Genomic DNA, 14076 nt, shown 5'->3' with positions numbered 1-14076 from the left:
GGAAAAAAGTGTTTGCTATGTCTTTTAATGTAAAGGTAATTTATCTCTTTATTTATATATAGTCTTTGGTACAGTCAAGAAAAGCTGGCATCACTTCTGCACTGGCAACTCGTACTCTTAATGATGAAGAACTGGTAAGATGAATTACTGTATGATTTTGTGCCAAATATAAATTCTTTTTCAAAAAAAAATTAAATTTTTGGGTCATCTGTAGAGAGGTAGCATAGTGGTTATGTTACTGGACTAGTAACCCAGAGACCTGGACTGATGATCTGGAGACAAGAGTTCAAATCTCACCACGGCAGCTGGGGAATTTCAAAATTCTGTTAATTAAATAAATATGGGATTTAAAAAAAAAAAAGCTTATTAATAAAAATAAAAGCTGATTGTCGTTAAGAACCCATCTGGTTCACTAATGTCCTTTTAGGGAAGGAAATCAGCCGTCCTTACCCAATCTGGCCTATATGTGACTCCAGACTCACAGCAATGTGGTTGACTCTTAACTGTTCTCTGAAATGGCCTAGCAAGCCACTTCATTGTACCAAACCACTGCAAAAAAAGTACATTCACTGTGGGAGTACACCTTCACCTCACAGACTGCATCGGTTCAAGAAGGCAGCTCACCAGCTTCATCCCTAATTGCTCTTGACGATCAGTAAATGCTGGTGTTGCCAACGACACCCACATCTCAAAAACGAATAAAAGAAAGACTTCTCCACAAAGTGTAGATGGTCATTTATACCCTGTAGTTCAATTTTTCTGGTGGAGAAAGGAATTACCTACTTCTAAAAAGAAAGTTTAAGAACATGACCAAACTTAAGAATATATTGGGAGTAATAGTAACCTCCCAAAACAGGTGGATTTAGTTCAAGTAGGAGGTTAAAATGTTACCTCATTAATCTACATACTGATTGGGCTAACCAAACTGGTAGCAATGCAGTGGAGGAGGATTTCTTGGAGTGTATTAGGGATGGTTTTCTGGACCAATATGTCGAGGAATCAACTAAAGAATTGGCCATCCGAGACTGGGTGATGTGTAATGAGAAAGGACTAATTAGCAATCTTATTCTGCGAGGTCCCTTGGGGAAGAATATGGTAGAATTCTTTATTAAGATGGAGAGTGACACAGTTAATTCAGAAACTAGGGTCCTGAACTTAAGGAAAGGTAACTTCGATATGAGGCGTGAATTGGCTAGAATAGACTGGCAAATGATACGTAAAAGATTGATGGTGGATAGGCAATGGCAAACATTTAAAGATCACGTGGATGAACTTCAGCAATTGTACCTCTCTGTCTGGAGTAAAAATAAAACGGGGAAGGTGGCTCAACCGTGGCTAACAAGGGAAATTAAGGATAGTGTTAAATCCAAGGAAGAGGTATATAAATTGGCCAGAAAAAGCAGCAAACCTGAGGACTGGGAGAAATTTAGAATTCAGCAGAGGAGGACAAAGGGTTTAATTAAGAGGGGGAAAATAGAGTATGAGAAGAAGCTTGCCGGGAACATAAAAACTGATTGCAAAAACCTCTATAGATATGTGAAGAGAAAAAGATTCGTGAAGACAAACGTAGGTCCCTTGCAGTCGGATTCAGATGAATTTATAATGGGGAACAAAGAAATGGCAGACCAGTTGAGCAAATACTTTCATTCTGTCTTCACGAAGGAAGACACAAATAACCTTCCGAACGTACTAGGGGACTGAGGGTCTAATGAGAAGGAAGAACTGAAGGATATCCTTATTAGGTGGGAAATTGTGTTAGGGAAATTGATGGGATTGAAGGCCAATAAATCCCCGGGCTCTTATAGTCTGCATCCCAGAGTACTTAAGGAAGTGGCCCTAGAAATAGTGGATGCATTAGTGATCAGTCTATTGACTCTGGATCAGTTCCTATATACTGGAGGGTAGCTAATGTAACACCACTTTTTTAAAAAGGAGGGAGAGAGAAAACGGGTAATTATAGACCGGTTAGCCTGACATCAGTAGTGGTGAAAATGTTGGAATCAATCATTAAGGATGAAATAGCAGCGCATTTGGAAAGCAGTGACAGGATCGATCCAAGTCAGCATGGATTTGTGAAAGGGAAATCATGCTTGACGAATCTTCTGGAATTTTTTGAGGATGTAACCAGCAGATTAGACAAGGGAGAAACCAGTGGATGTGGTGTATTTGGACTTTCAAAAGGCTTTTGACAAGGTCCCACACAAGAGATTGGTGTGCAAAATCAAAGCACATGGTATTGGAGGTAATGTACTGACGTAGATAGAGAACTGGTTGGCAGATAGGAGGCACAGAGTTGGGATAACTGTTTACAATATACATAGATGACCTGGAAGAGGGGACAGAGTGTAGTGTAACAAAATTTGCAGATGACACAAAGATTAGTGGGAAAGCGGGTTGTGTAGAGGACACAGAGAGGCTGCAAAGAGATTTGGATAGGCTAAGTGAATGGGCTAAGGTTTGGCAGATGGAATACAATGTCGGAAAGTGTGAGGTCATCCACCTTGGGAAAAAAAACAGTAAAAGGGAATATTATTTGAATGGGGAGAAATTACAACATGCTGAGGTGCAGAGGGACCTGGGGGTCCTTGTGCATGAATCCCAAAAAGTTAGTTTGCAGGTGCAGCAGGTAATCAGGAAGGCGAATGGAATGTTGGCCTTCATTGCGAGAGGGATGGAGTACAAAAGCGGGGACGTCCTGCTGCAACTGTATAGGGTATTGGTGAGGCCGCACCTGGAGTACTGCGTGCAGTTTTGGTCACCTTACTTAAGGAAGGATATACTGGCTTTGGAGGGGGTACAGAGACGATTCACTAGGCTGATTCCGGAGATGAGGGGGTTACCTTATGATGATAGATTGAGTAGACTGGGTCTTTACTCGTTGGAGTTCAGAAGGATGAGGGGTGATCTTATAGAAACATTTAAAATAATGAAAGGGATAGACAAAATAGAGGCAGAGAGGTTGTTTCCACTGGTAGGGGAGACTAGAACTCGGGGGCACAGCCTCAAAATACGGGGGAGCCAATTTAAAATCGAGTTGAGAAGGAATTTCTTCTCCCAGAGGGTTGTGAATCTGTGGAATTCTCTGCCCAAGGAAGCAGTTGAGGCTAGCTCATTGAATGTATTCAAGTCACAGATAGATAGATTTTTAACCAATAAGGGAATTAAGGGTTATGGGGAGTGGGCGGGTAAGTGGAGCTGAGTCCACGGCCAGATCAGCCATGATCTTGTTGAATGGCGGAGCAGGCTCGAGGGGCTAGATGGCCTACTCCTGTTCCTAATTCTTATGTTCTTATAAACGGGTTCTTTTCAGAATGGCAGGCAGTGACTAGTGGAGTGCCGCAGGGCTCAGTGCTGGGACCCCAGCTCTTTACAATATACATTAATGATTTAGATGAAAGAATTGAGTGTAATATCTCCAAGTTTACAGATGACACTAAACTGGGTGGAGGTGTGAGCTGTGAGCAGGACGCTAAGAGGCTGCAGGGTGACTTGGACAGGTTAGGTGAGTGGGCAAATGCATGGCAGATGCAGTATAATGTGGATAAATGTGAGGTTATCCACTTTGGGGGCAAAAACACGAAGGCAGAATATTATCTGAATGGTGGCAGATTAGGAAAAGGGGAGCGAGACCTGGGTGTCATGGTTCATCAGTTGTTGAAAGTTGGCATGCGGGTACAGCAGGCGGTGAAGAAGGCAAATAGTATGTTGGCCTTCATAGCTAAGGGATTAGAGTATAGGAGCAGGGAGGCCTTACTACAGTTGTACAGGGCCTTGGTGAGACCTCACCTGGAATATTGTGTTCAGTTTTGGTCTCCTAATCTGAGGAAGGACGTTCTTGCTATTGAGGGAGTGCAGCGAAGGTTCACCAGACTGATTCCAGGGATGGCTGGACTGACATATGAGGAAAGACTGGATCAACTGGGCCTTTATACACTGGAGTTTAGAAGGATGAGAGGGGATCTCATAGAAACTTATAAGATCCCAACGGAACTGGACAGGTTAGATGTGGGACGAATGTTACCGATGTTGGAGAAGTCCAGAACCAGGGGACACAGTCTTAGGATAAGGGGTAGGCCATTTAAGACTGAGATGAGGAGAAACTTCTTCACTCAGAGAGTTGTTAACCTGTGGAATTCCCTGCCGCAGAGAGTTGTTGATGCCAGTTCATTGGATATATTCAAGAGGGAGTTAGATATGGCCCTTACGGCTAAAGGGATCAAGGGGTATGGAGAGAAAGCGGGAAAGGGGTACTGAGGGAATGATCAGCCATGATCTTATTGAATGGTGGTGCAGGCTCGAAGGGCCGAATGGCCTACTCCGGCACCTATTTTCTATTTTTCTATGCCTTTGTTATCTCCAGACATGACTATTCCAACACCCTCCTAGCTGGCCGCCCATCTTCGACTGTCCATAAACTTAAGCTCATTCAAAACTCTGCTACCTATATCGTAACTCGCACCAAGTTCCGTTCACCCATCACCTCAGTGCTTGGTCATGTACATTAGCTCCCAGTCTGGCAACATCTCAATTTTAAATTTCTAATCCTTGTTTTCAAATCACTCCTTGGCCTCAACTCTCCCTATCCCGGTAACCTCATCCAGTCCTACAACCCTCCGAGGTCTCTGCGCTCCTCCAATTCTGGCCTCTTGTACATCCCCGATTTTAATTGCTCCACCATTGGCCATCGTGCTTTCAGCTGCCTAAGCCTGAAGCTCGAATTCCCTTCCTAAACCTCTCCGTCTCTCTACCTCTCTCTCCTCTTTTAAGATGCTTCTTAAAACCTACCTCTGCCTAAGAGTTTGGTCAAGTGAGCTAATACGTCCTTACATGGCTCTGTCTCAAATTTTGTTTGTAATGCTCCTGTGAAGCACCAAGGGACGTTTTAAGTTGTTGTTAAAAATCTGAAACAAACCCAACGCATCTCAAACCTGCCCACTTCCGGTTTTAAGGGGCAGGCGGCCAATCCGTTCTCTGCAGGCGGGTTGGTCATTGAAACCTTTTAAGGAAGCTCGGTGCCTCCATTTTTGCAGAGTTTCTAATTTTAACCCAGAGCCTAAAGCAACCTGTGGGTAAAAGGAGGAGAGAAGGGTGGATCTATAAGGTAAGTGTCTTGACAGTGCTGCTGGTGGGCCAGGAGGAGCAGAGTGTTTCCCTCCAGCCCAATAAGCAAACTCTATAAACCCCTCACCACCTCCATGATCTCTTTCCGCCCCCACCATCTGTACGGTCTCCTCCCACGCTCCTCCCACAATCACCAACCCTCCGTGGTTTTCAGGGAAACCCGGGCGGGAGTTATGATGTGCAGGGGCTAGGGCAAGAAGAAAACGCCCATGACATCGCCGACGTGAGACCCAAGCCATTCCTTGTTTGAATGTGGCAAGACTGAGTCCTGCCTGAAGCTGGTGGCAACGAGGTGGGCAATGGAAGGCCACTGTCAGGGTCCCACGGGAATGGTCCCCTGCATTAAGGCAAGTCTGTCAGGGGTGAGGGAGCGTCCGGAGACAATCGGGGGAAGCGGGGAAGCCTAGCTGGGGAGCCCAAAGTTTTCTATTGTGTGCGGAGGGCCTTGTACACTGTGCAAAACACGATTATTAAAATTACACGGAGCGCAGGTGTAACATAAACAAAATGTAAAGCATGCTACCCCGATTTTAACTCTTTGTTCTCATTGGGTGCAGAGGTTAAAATCAGGCCTAATATATATCTTTGGTATTCTGACAGTTACACATTATAAAGTATTTTGTTGATATTTACTTCATCAAGAACTATAGTAACATTTATTTTGGACTAGAAAATGTAATACTGCGTGCAGTTTAACATTTGTTTGGCGAGGAGTATCGTTCAGAAATGATTTTTATCATCTAAATGCAAAAGTTTACAAAAATTCAAATTTCTGACATACAGTTCCATTTTACATTCATTGTTGGTAAATTAGTGCACCATTTTCAAATGTTGAGTAGAACTTAAATGAAGCCTAATATGCAGCCATTATTTTCAAGTTTCAATACTGGAAAGGAAAATAGGTATCCAATACAAAGCTAGGGTAGCCAAATCATGCATTAAGCTGTGTGAGATCCGTAAGTTCACAACATATATACTGATAACATTGAGTTCACCCTATCTTGCCTATCCAGAAAGAATCTACAGTCCCCCAGACACAGTCTCCACATCTCCACATGTTTCCTAAATGGTTACTGGAGTTTAGCCACTACTGGCCTATCCAGAATCCATTTGTGTGAAGAGCTTCCTAACATCACTTGCTTATCAGCACTCAGTACAATTTCTCCAATTATTACTGTTTCCAGAGACCTTGGGATCAATTTTATAAGATAACAGTCTTTGTCTTTGTTGCAGTTTTCTGTTATGGAATCTTGTTGTTATGCTACTAATACATTTTTTTTTTAAGTCCAGGATGGTTTCCTCCAGTAGTATAGACTTAAAAGTCTCCACATTTTTGAGAGGAACAGGAACAGATGCTTTCAAGGCAGAGCTCCAAGATTGAGAAATTGTCAGGAGTGTGATTTATGAACTAGACTAATGATAAACCCATTTAAACAAGTAGAGTTGCACTTAGTTTTAACTGTGAAAACAGGCTAGTCCTTTCCAACAAAGTAAGTAAATTGCATTCTAAATGAGTGACACTTGACGGGTCTGCTCGAGGATTCCTGTTCCATCAGAGAAAGGTGTCCTTTTCTTATCTTTTTTAAGTAAAAGGAAATTTGGTAGTGGCTATTTTACTGCACCATTTTAATGTTTGATCATATATGCACCACTGAGCTGAACCACTTGTGACGGATGTCAATGAAATTTTAAAAGTGTGGGTACTCTCAAGAAAACTGGTATTTTTATACAATGCACTAATATAATTTGTCCCACAATGCGTGATGCATAATCAGTTTAGTGTCATTGTAGTAGACTTACCCGGCTATTTAGTGTCATTGCAGTAGACATATCTGGCTGTTTTGTGATATAAGTTGTGCTTCATTTGGAATTTTTAAGGAAGTTCATTTCTCAGAGTTGATGTCAGGTCACTTACTGCAATAGTTTAAGATCCATATCAACCTAATGTGAGGGACTAGCTACAATACAGCCAAGAGAAGAGTTGACAATTTTTTTTAACTACCATTTCATTATTATACACAGTACAGTATATCTAATGAAGGATTTCTGTTTGTTAGAAAAACCATGTTTACAAGAAGACCTTGCAAGCCTTAATCTACCCTATATCTTGCACAACACCACACAATTTTGAAGTGTGGACAGCAACAACTCCCACCTATTGTTATGAATGTGAAGGCTTGTTGTGGGGGATCGCTCGCCAGGGAATGCGTTGCACTGAATGTGGGGTCAAATGTCATGAAAAGTGCCAAGATCTTCTCAATGCAGATTGTTTACAGCGTAAGTCACTTGCATAGATTTTTTTCTTCATCTGGATATTTTTAAATATGTTAAATAATCAATATTCTATATAACTATAGGTATTCAAGGTGGTTTGACCATTTGAACTATTTCATCAGTAATAACATTTTTAAAAAGTGTGTTCTTACTCCAAATACGTGAGTTTTCAAGGTACCTAAATCCTCCTAGGCAGGATGGTTGGATTTGAATATTTTTCAGTGCTGCTCAATAATGAACAGACTGTTGTATTTTTTTTTGGTTGAAGGAGGCAGATTTTCCTCTCGAGGTGGGACACATCGCTTCCACGCAGCACTGTTGAGCAGTCTATTATAGAACAGACAACTTTATGGTTAAATTTAAGTAATAACTGTGGGACTCAAACAGCTGTGCTTTTGTTTGGGAGAAAAAAATACATCATCAGTTGTTCTACTGTGCCACTCCAGCCATCTTGTTTAAGGTTGAATAAGAATTATCTGTGCATGTTCATTGATATATCTTTTTAGTATATTTGAAACTGGCACTTGAATGAACAATTTGAGAAAATTGGTGTTCCAGATAAACAAATGTAATTGCTACTCTGAGCAACTGAAAGTGCCACAAAGAAGGAGCTGAATTTACAAAAAAAAAATCAGATCATAAATTGAAAGGCCAGACAGTAGTGCACAATATTTATTTAAAAGCTGAGGTGAAGGGCAAGAATATATTGTTAATAAAAAGTCAAAAAATATGGTTATTGGAGTCGCATTTGAAAAAATGACAAGTCACTGGCAAAATTCAGATAGGATGAGTCCTTTAGCATATTAATGAATTCACAATTTTACAATGGTTGCAAAAGGTAAGTGGGTGTTGATATTATGTATGAGCTAGGGTACAATAGATAATGTAAGATTTCTTTTTACATTTAGACCTTTTTAATAAAATTTGGTTTTGTCCATAAAGCTCAACACCTTTTTGGAGAGAGTTTTTTTTTGGACTTTGAGTAATTTACTGTGTGTATTTTCCCTTTTCTCTTTCCTATGTCTTACAGCCATACAGCTTATCCTCCACCTTAGGCCTCTGTCAGTGCCAATCTAGCAGTGATTCTTCTACATCATTGCGCATTATTACATATAGATAGTAACAACTCTCATGTACTGGAACAAATATGAAAGTTTCTTAAGGGGCTGATAGGTAGTCCATGTGAACATAATATTCTGATTTCCCCATGGTAAAGCATGTCTGCTTATTGCACTCAGTGATGGAACTGCTAAGATTGAGAACTACCTGTGTGGAAAATCATGGATATAAACCTGCGTCCTACTATTCTGACACTATGCTTGGGTATCCAAATATGCGATGTCATCAGGCAGAAATGTCTTTACCTTAGCATAGTATTCCTCACCATTTATCACAAATACGATTCATTGATAATTCCTCATAAATAAAAACAACATTCAATAAAAAATATATCTAATTCTTGTTAAACAAGCGATTTTACATATCAATTTACTTGATTTAGAACCTTACCATTCATTTAGTAAACAATTGTCCCCATATTCCATTATATTTTAAATATTGTCAGGTTTCTTCTAATACTACTACTTCTAACTTAATTTCAGGTGCTGCTGAAAAGAGTTCAAAACATGGAGCAGAAGATCGAACACAAAATATTATTATGGTCCTAAAGGACCGAATGAAAATCAGAGAAAGAAATAAACCAGAAATCTTTGAGCTCATCCAGGAGGTATTTGCACTTCCAAAATCAGCACATGCACAACAGATGAAGGCAATTAAACAGAGTGTACTGGATGGCACATCAAAGTGGTCAGCAAAAATCAACATCACTGGTAGGCTTTGTGAATTTTGTTAGAGAAAACAAAATGACCATCATGCTTTAACTTACGCAGATTGTAGGTGCAGATTGTACATCTGTTCTCTATTTATGCTTTGGTACCAAATATCCTTTACAGTTTTATATTTATAACAATTGCAATAAATTGAAGATTTAGAAGGTTATGTGTTACAAAGTACAATGAGAGAAACATTCAGATTCTGAACGTTCTGATTCAGAATCCTTTTCACTTCTTCTGATCTTGATTTTTTTTTTTTTTTTTCCTGCTCAATACTTCCTCATTCTTAAATAAATGACCTAATTGTAATTCTTAATAGTTGTTGGATTAAACAATCTATACTCAACGGTTAAATGGTTGCAGGAAAATGAATGAGGAATCACTCATGTCTATGGGGTTATTGTGATGCCTTTTAGTCCTCCTACATAATCCAACTCGAATTGAAAAGATCTAGTCACCTTTAGCAATACAACATTGGCTGAAGCACCAGTTAAACCTTAATTCATCTCAAGAATATCAAGGACTGAACAGGAGACCATTTGGATGTGTTACTAACAATTACTAACAGTGTTTCACTGCTTCTAAGCAGATAAAGCTAATACTATTCTCTATATAATTATCACAAACATTACAATAACTTGGTTTCAGAATTCTAAACTCATTTTCAGCATAACAGTATCACAGTTTAAGTAATATTCAATTTTGAGGATTATATCAAGGTTAACTTGCAAGGTAGTACTGGTATGCTTCAAATTTTATGTTACATTTGGGTGGTGGTAAAAAGACATATAACCTATTTAATCAAGGTACAGTTAAGAAAAGTTCAGTCTTCCTTTTGTGGTGCACTTTTTCCACATAACTTGTGTATCTTCTGGGTCAACAGAGCATTTGTAAGATTCTGATTAAAACAGCACACTATCTGATGTCTTACATTTCTGCAGTTGCTTCACATCTGCACTCAATTTAAAGTTAACAGGTAGATGCTATTGTTGATGGAATGATTTTGGGTTTCTAACACTGCTGAATGTGATAAGACAAAATCAGATTTGCAGTGAATCATTGGTCTAGCAATTTGATTGCGCCTGGAAAAAGGTGCAAAGGGGGAGGCACAAAATATTTGTGCTACCTGCTGATTACAGTCACCCAACTGTGCTACTCATGCTGCACGCTATCGGGTGTCTGAGGCCACTTAAAGGCAGCCAGCACTTCGCAAAGGGGAGGTGTCCTCCCTGAAGACACCAAGTAAACACATCAATACAGAAATGACTACATCAAGCACTGAGAGTGCACCAACGGTCTCCTAGGCTGCCTTGGAGGCCCTTGTGTAGGCAGTGGAGAGAAGGAGGAAGATACTCTTCCACTTAGGGGGCAAGAGGCCCTCCAGGCATAAACTCAGGAGACAGTGAGAGGAGGTTACCTGACATGTCCATGCCAAGTGTTTAGCACTCAGGACATAGCTGCAATGCCGGAAAAAGTTCAATTATCTCAGCAGAGTTGTCAAGGCAAGAATACTGTTCCCTTAATCTCTGCTCACACCTCCACCACTACTCACAATGCTTACAACACTCTCCTCCACCTCTTTACTTCACTCTCGTCTTTCGGATGAGATGTTAAACCGAAGTCCCGTCTGCCCTCTCAGGTGGATGTAAAATATCCCATAGCATTATTTCGAAGAAGAGCAGGGGAGTTATCCTCTTTGTCCTAGCCAATATTTATCCCTCAATCAATATAATAAAAACAGATTATCTGGTCATTATCACATTGCTGTTTGTGGGAGTTTGCTCTGTGCAAGTTGGCTGCCATGTTTCCCACATTACAACAGTGACTACACTCCAAAAGTACTTCATTGGCTGTAAAGTGCTTTGAGACGTCCGATGGTCGTGAAAGATGCTATATAAATGCAAGTCTTTCTTTCTCATACAATCACTGCACCACGTTTCACTACACCTCCTTCTCCTCATACTCACGACTAACCCTATGCTCACTTCATCACATCTGACACACTATTCAACCATGATAGACTCATTCTCTTTAAAAAGCCTTACCAAACTCTCACGAACACACTGCCTTCTTGCAGGAGAAAATCGCATACAACTCCAGACAGCAGGTTGCCACTAGAGGAGGAAGAGCCTGCCTGCATGCCCACCCTCTCCCATCTCCCTTTGAAGAAAGCGTTCTGACTCTCATAGGGGAGAATTGTGGCTGTGGTGACTGGCAACACTGGAGGAGGTTTGGTGTACGTTTTCTTCATACCTGAACATCTTTTTCCTGTCTGTCTTCTATCTCCCGCTACATATTCTGCATGACAAGCTCAAGATGCTTTCACCAACCACTTCTCTCACTCTCACTCTCTCACTCTCACTCTGCCTTCCTTTCACATTACAAGCTAAACCTTGTCGCTCTATTTCATTTCAGGTACTGAAAATGTGGAAGCCCCTCTGCTAATCTTTTGGACGATGCACCGTCACTCAATCTCACCCTAACAAGCATCAGCTCAGATTTTGGCACCACGTGTACTTCAGGGGTTAGGTTAGAGCAGGTGAATCATCGGGCACAAGTGTGCAAGAGCTAGGACATGATCACATACTAGTTCTGCTGCAGAGGACTCGGATGCTTATTTCGAGGGCCCAGGCTACCGAAGAAGGCTGATTGGCATATATCATGAAATGCTAGGCGCACTGGATGCCTTACCAGCAAGCTTGTACACAATATTGCAGAACATGGAGGAGCCCAGCTTCAACATGTCTCAAGGCTTTGTGCAGAGCATGGGGAGCATTCTGTCCAACATTCACTGAGTAGTCAGCTCCATTAACATCACAGTGCCCCCCACCACATCATGGAACCTCTCCTGACAGCCTTCACAGCTGCCATGCAAGTTCAGAAGACTGTCATCTTGGCTTTGGGGGTGACTGTTGATAGGGACTTGCAGAGCATCATGTCATTCCTGTCTTGTGTTCTCCAGCAGAGCCATAGGAGCACTGAGGCGTCGTCCCTTGAAAATAGCCTTGGATCCATGTGAGAGGTACTTGCTGTTGTCTCAGGGCAACTGTGTGTCTGCCCTTCTGCCACCCACTCCGCCAGCGCCTTTGTTACAGCCAGCTGGCAAGACTGGCAAGTCCACGACGAAATGCCACAGTCTGCAGCCGGGCCCTCAAGGCTCCGCATCCTCTACATCCATCTGCAGTGTTCTCAATAGACGCTTAGCAGCCTTTCATCTCCCAAACTGTAGCCACTGGGGAAACATTTCGTAGGAGCACCAAGATAGGAAAACGAGATCACAAGATAGGCACTAAGGACATGCACAAGGGTAATTTGTGTTTTGTTAATACTGACGTATCGGTGCAGAAATTGCGGTCGGAGGCTTCTTGCGTGCGAATGCCTCCGACCTGAAAAAAATCTACGAACTTACCTGGTGATCTGCGGTTCTTGCTATGTGCTGCTGGGTGAGTTTGGCAGGTGGCGACTCATGCATAGCCATACCAAAAGAGAAAATGGGTCCTGCAAGAAGCCCAGAACCCTAATTTACATAACATATTCAGCTCCTTAAATAATCCAGATGTACACTTCTCACTCCCAACACAGTTGCCTACACCAATGTGGCAGGCAGCACACTCAGCTCGTAATGAGTGTGCTTCACGTCCGCCATATTGGAAGCTTAGGGGGCCGTTTGAACAACAGGCGCTCCATGGCCGAATTGCTAGGCAATTCTTTTCTATGTAGGGTTCAAATTGATTTCAAGTACCCACTTCTCTACTGGTTTCAAAATCATCTAGCAAATTTAACCCTGTAGATTTGCCACATTTTCTCCTATGTGGTACAGTATCTCATCTGTGATTAGTACTGGAAGATTTTCTTTAATTTCTTGATCTGGATTTAAATTGGCTGCAAGGTTAATTGCTTACAGTATATCTCTCCATGATGTCTTTTAAAGATCACATAAGGATGATCCTAAGATATTCTGACAGTAATGTTCGCAGTGAAACAAAGCAACAATAGCAAATTATGATCTTTACTAGATCAGAATAAATATTTTAGAAATGCTGTACTTTAGCTGAACAAGTAGAATAATAACTTTTATTGAAATAGCGTCTTTAATGTAGTAAAACATTCTAAGGCGCTTCACAGCAGTGTTACAAGACAAAACAGATAAATTTGACACCGAGCCACAAAAGAAGAAATTAGGGCAGATGACCCAAAGCTTGGTCAAAGAGATAGGTTTTAAGGAGCATCTTAAAGGAGGAAAGAGAGGTAGAGAGGCGGAGAGGTTTAGACAGGGAATTCCAGAGCTTAGATCCCAAACAGCTGAAGGTAAAAGGAGTATTCCCACAAGCTTACCTTGCCTTTTAAGGCAACAAATTCAAGATTTTGCTTCTCCCGCCTCCCCAGCCCCGCAAAAATGTGTTTTGAGCCAATTGAGTGTGATTATTTCCATCTTCAGTCCCAGCAACCCCAATAACCATCAGGTCCATTATGAATACAGTTTATATTATTTGTTTCTGAACAATGAAACCTCTGGTTGAAATAAGGTTCATGTTCATAAGGTTCCAATAATAGTAGATAATCAAGGGTCAAAAGGGAGGGAGAAACTTAAAACAATCACTATCACTAGAGAAAAAGTCATCATCATCATAGGCAGTCCCTTGGAATGGAACTAAAGGCTGACAAGTCCCCTGGACCTGATGGCCTGCACCCAAAAGAAGTGGCTGCAAAGTTAGTGAATGCATTGGTTGTAATCTTTCAACATTCCCTAGATTCTGGAAAGGTCCCAGCGGATTGGAAACCCGCAAATGTAATACCCCTATTCAAGAAAGGAGAGAGACAGAAAGCAGTAAAACTGTAGGCCAGTTAG

At 41.4% G+C, this 14076-nt stretch overlaps 1 protein-coding gene across 1 annotated transcript in view; it reads left to right on the top strand.

Annotated features, from left to right (window-relative positions):
* Positions 1-14076, top strand: part of unc13a (unc-13 homolog A (C. elegans)) — a 471750-nt gene that overhangs the window by 281588 nt on the left and 176086 nt on the right. The window contains exons 14-16 of the mRNA XM_070859800.1: positions 63-134; positions 7179-7398; positions 8997-9224. Coding sequence (XP_070715901.1) covers positions 63-134; positions 7179-7398; positions 8997-9224 — 520 coding nt within the window. The remainder of the gene's footprint in view (positions 1-62; positions 135-7178; positions 7399-8996; positions 9225-14076) is intronic.

This window comes from Pristiophorus japonicus, chromosome 18, assembly GCF_044704955.1.
Source record: "Pristiophorus japonicus isolate sPriJap1 chromosome 18, sPriJap1.hap1, whole genome shotgun sequence".
Taxonomy (NCBI): domain Eukaryota; kingdom Metazoa; phylum Chordata; class Chondrichthyes; family Pristiophoridae; genus Pristiophorus; species Pristiophorus japonicus.
This window is presented reverse-complemented; position numbering and strand designations above follow the sequence as displayed.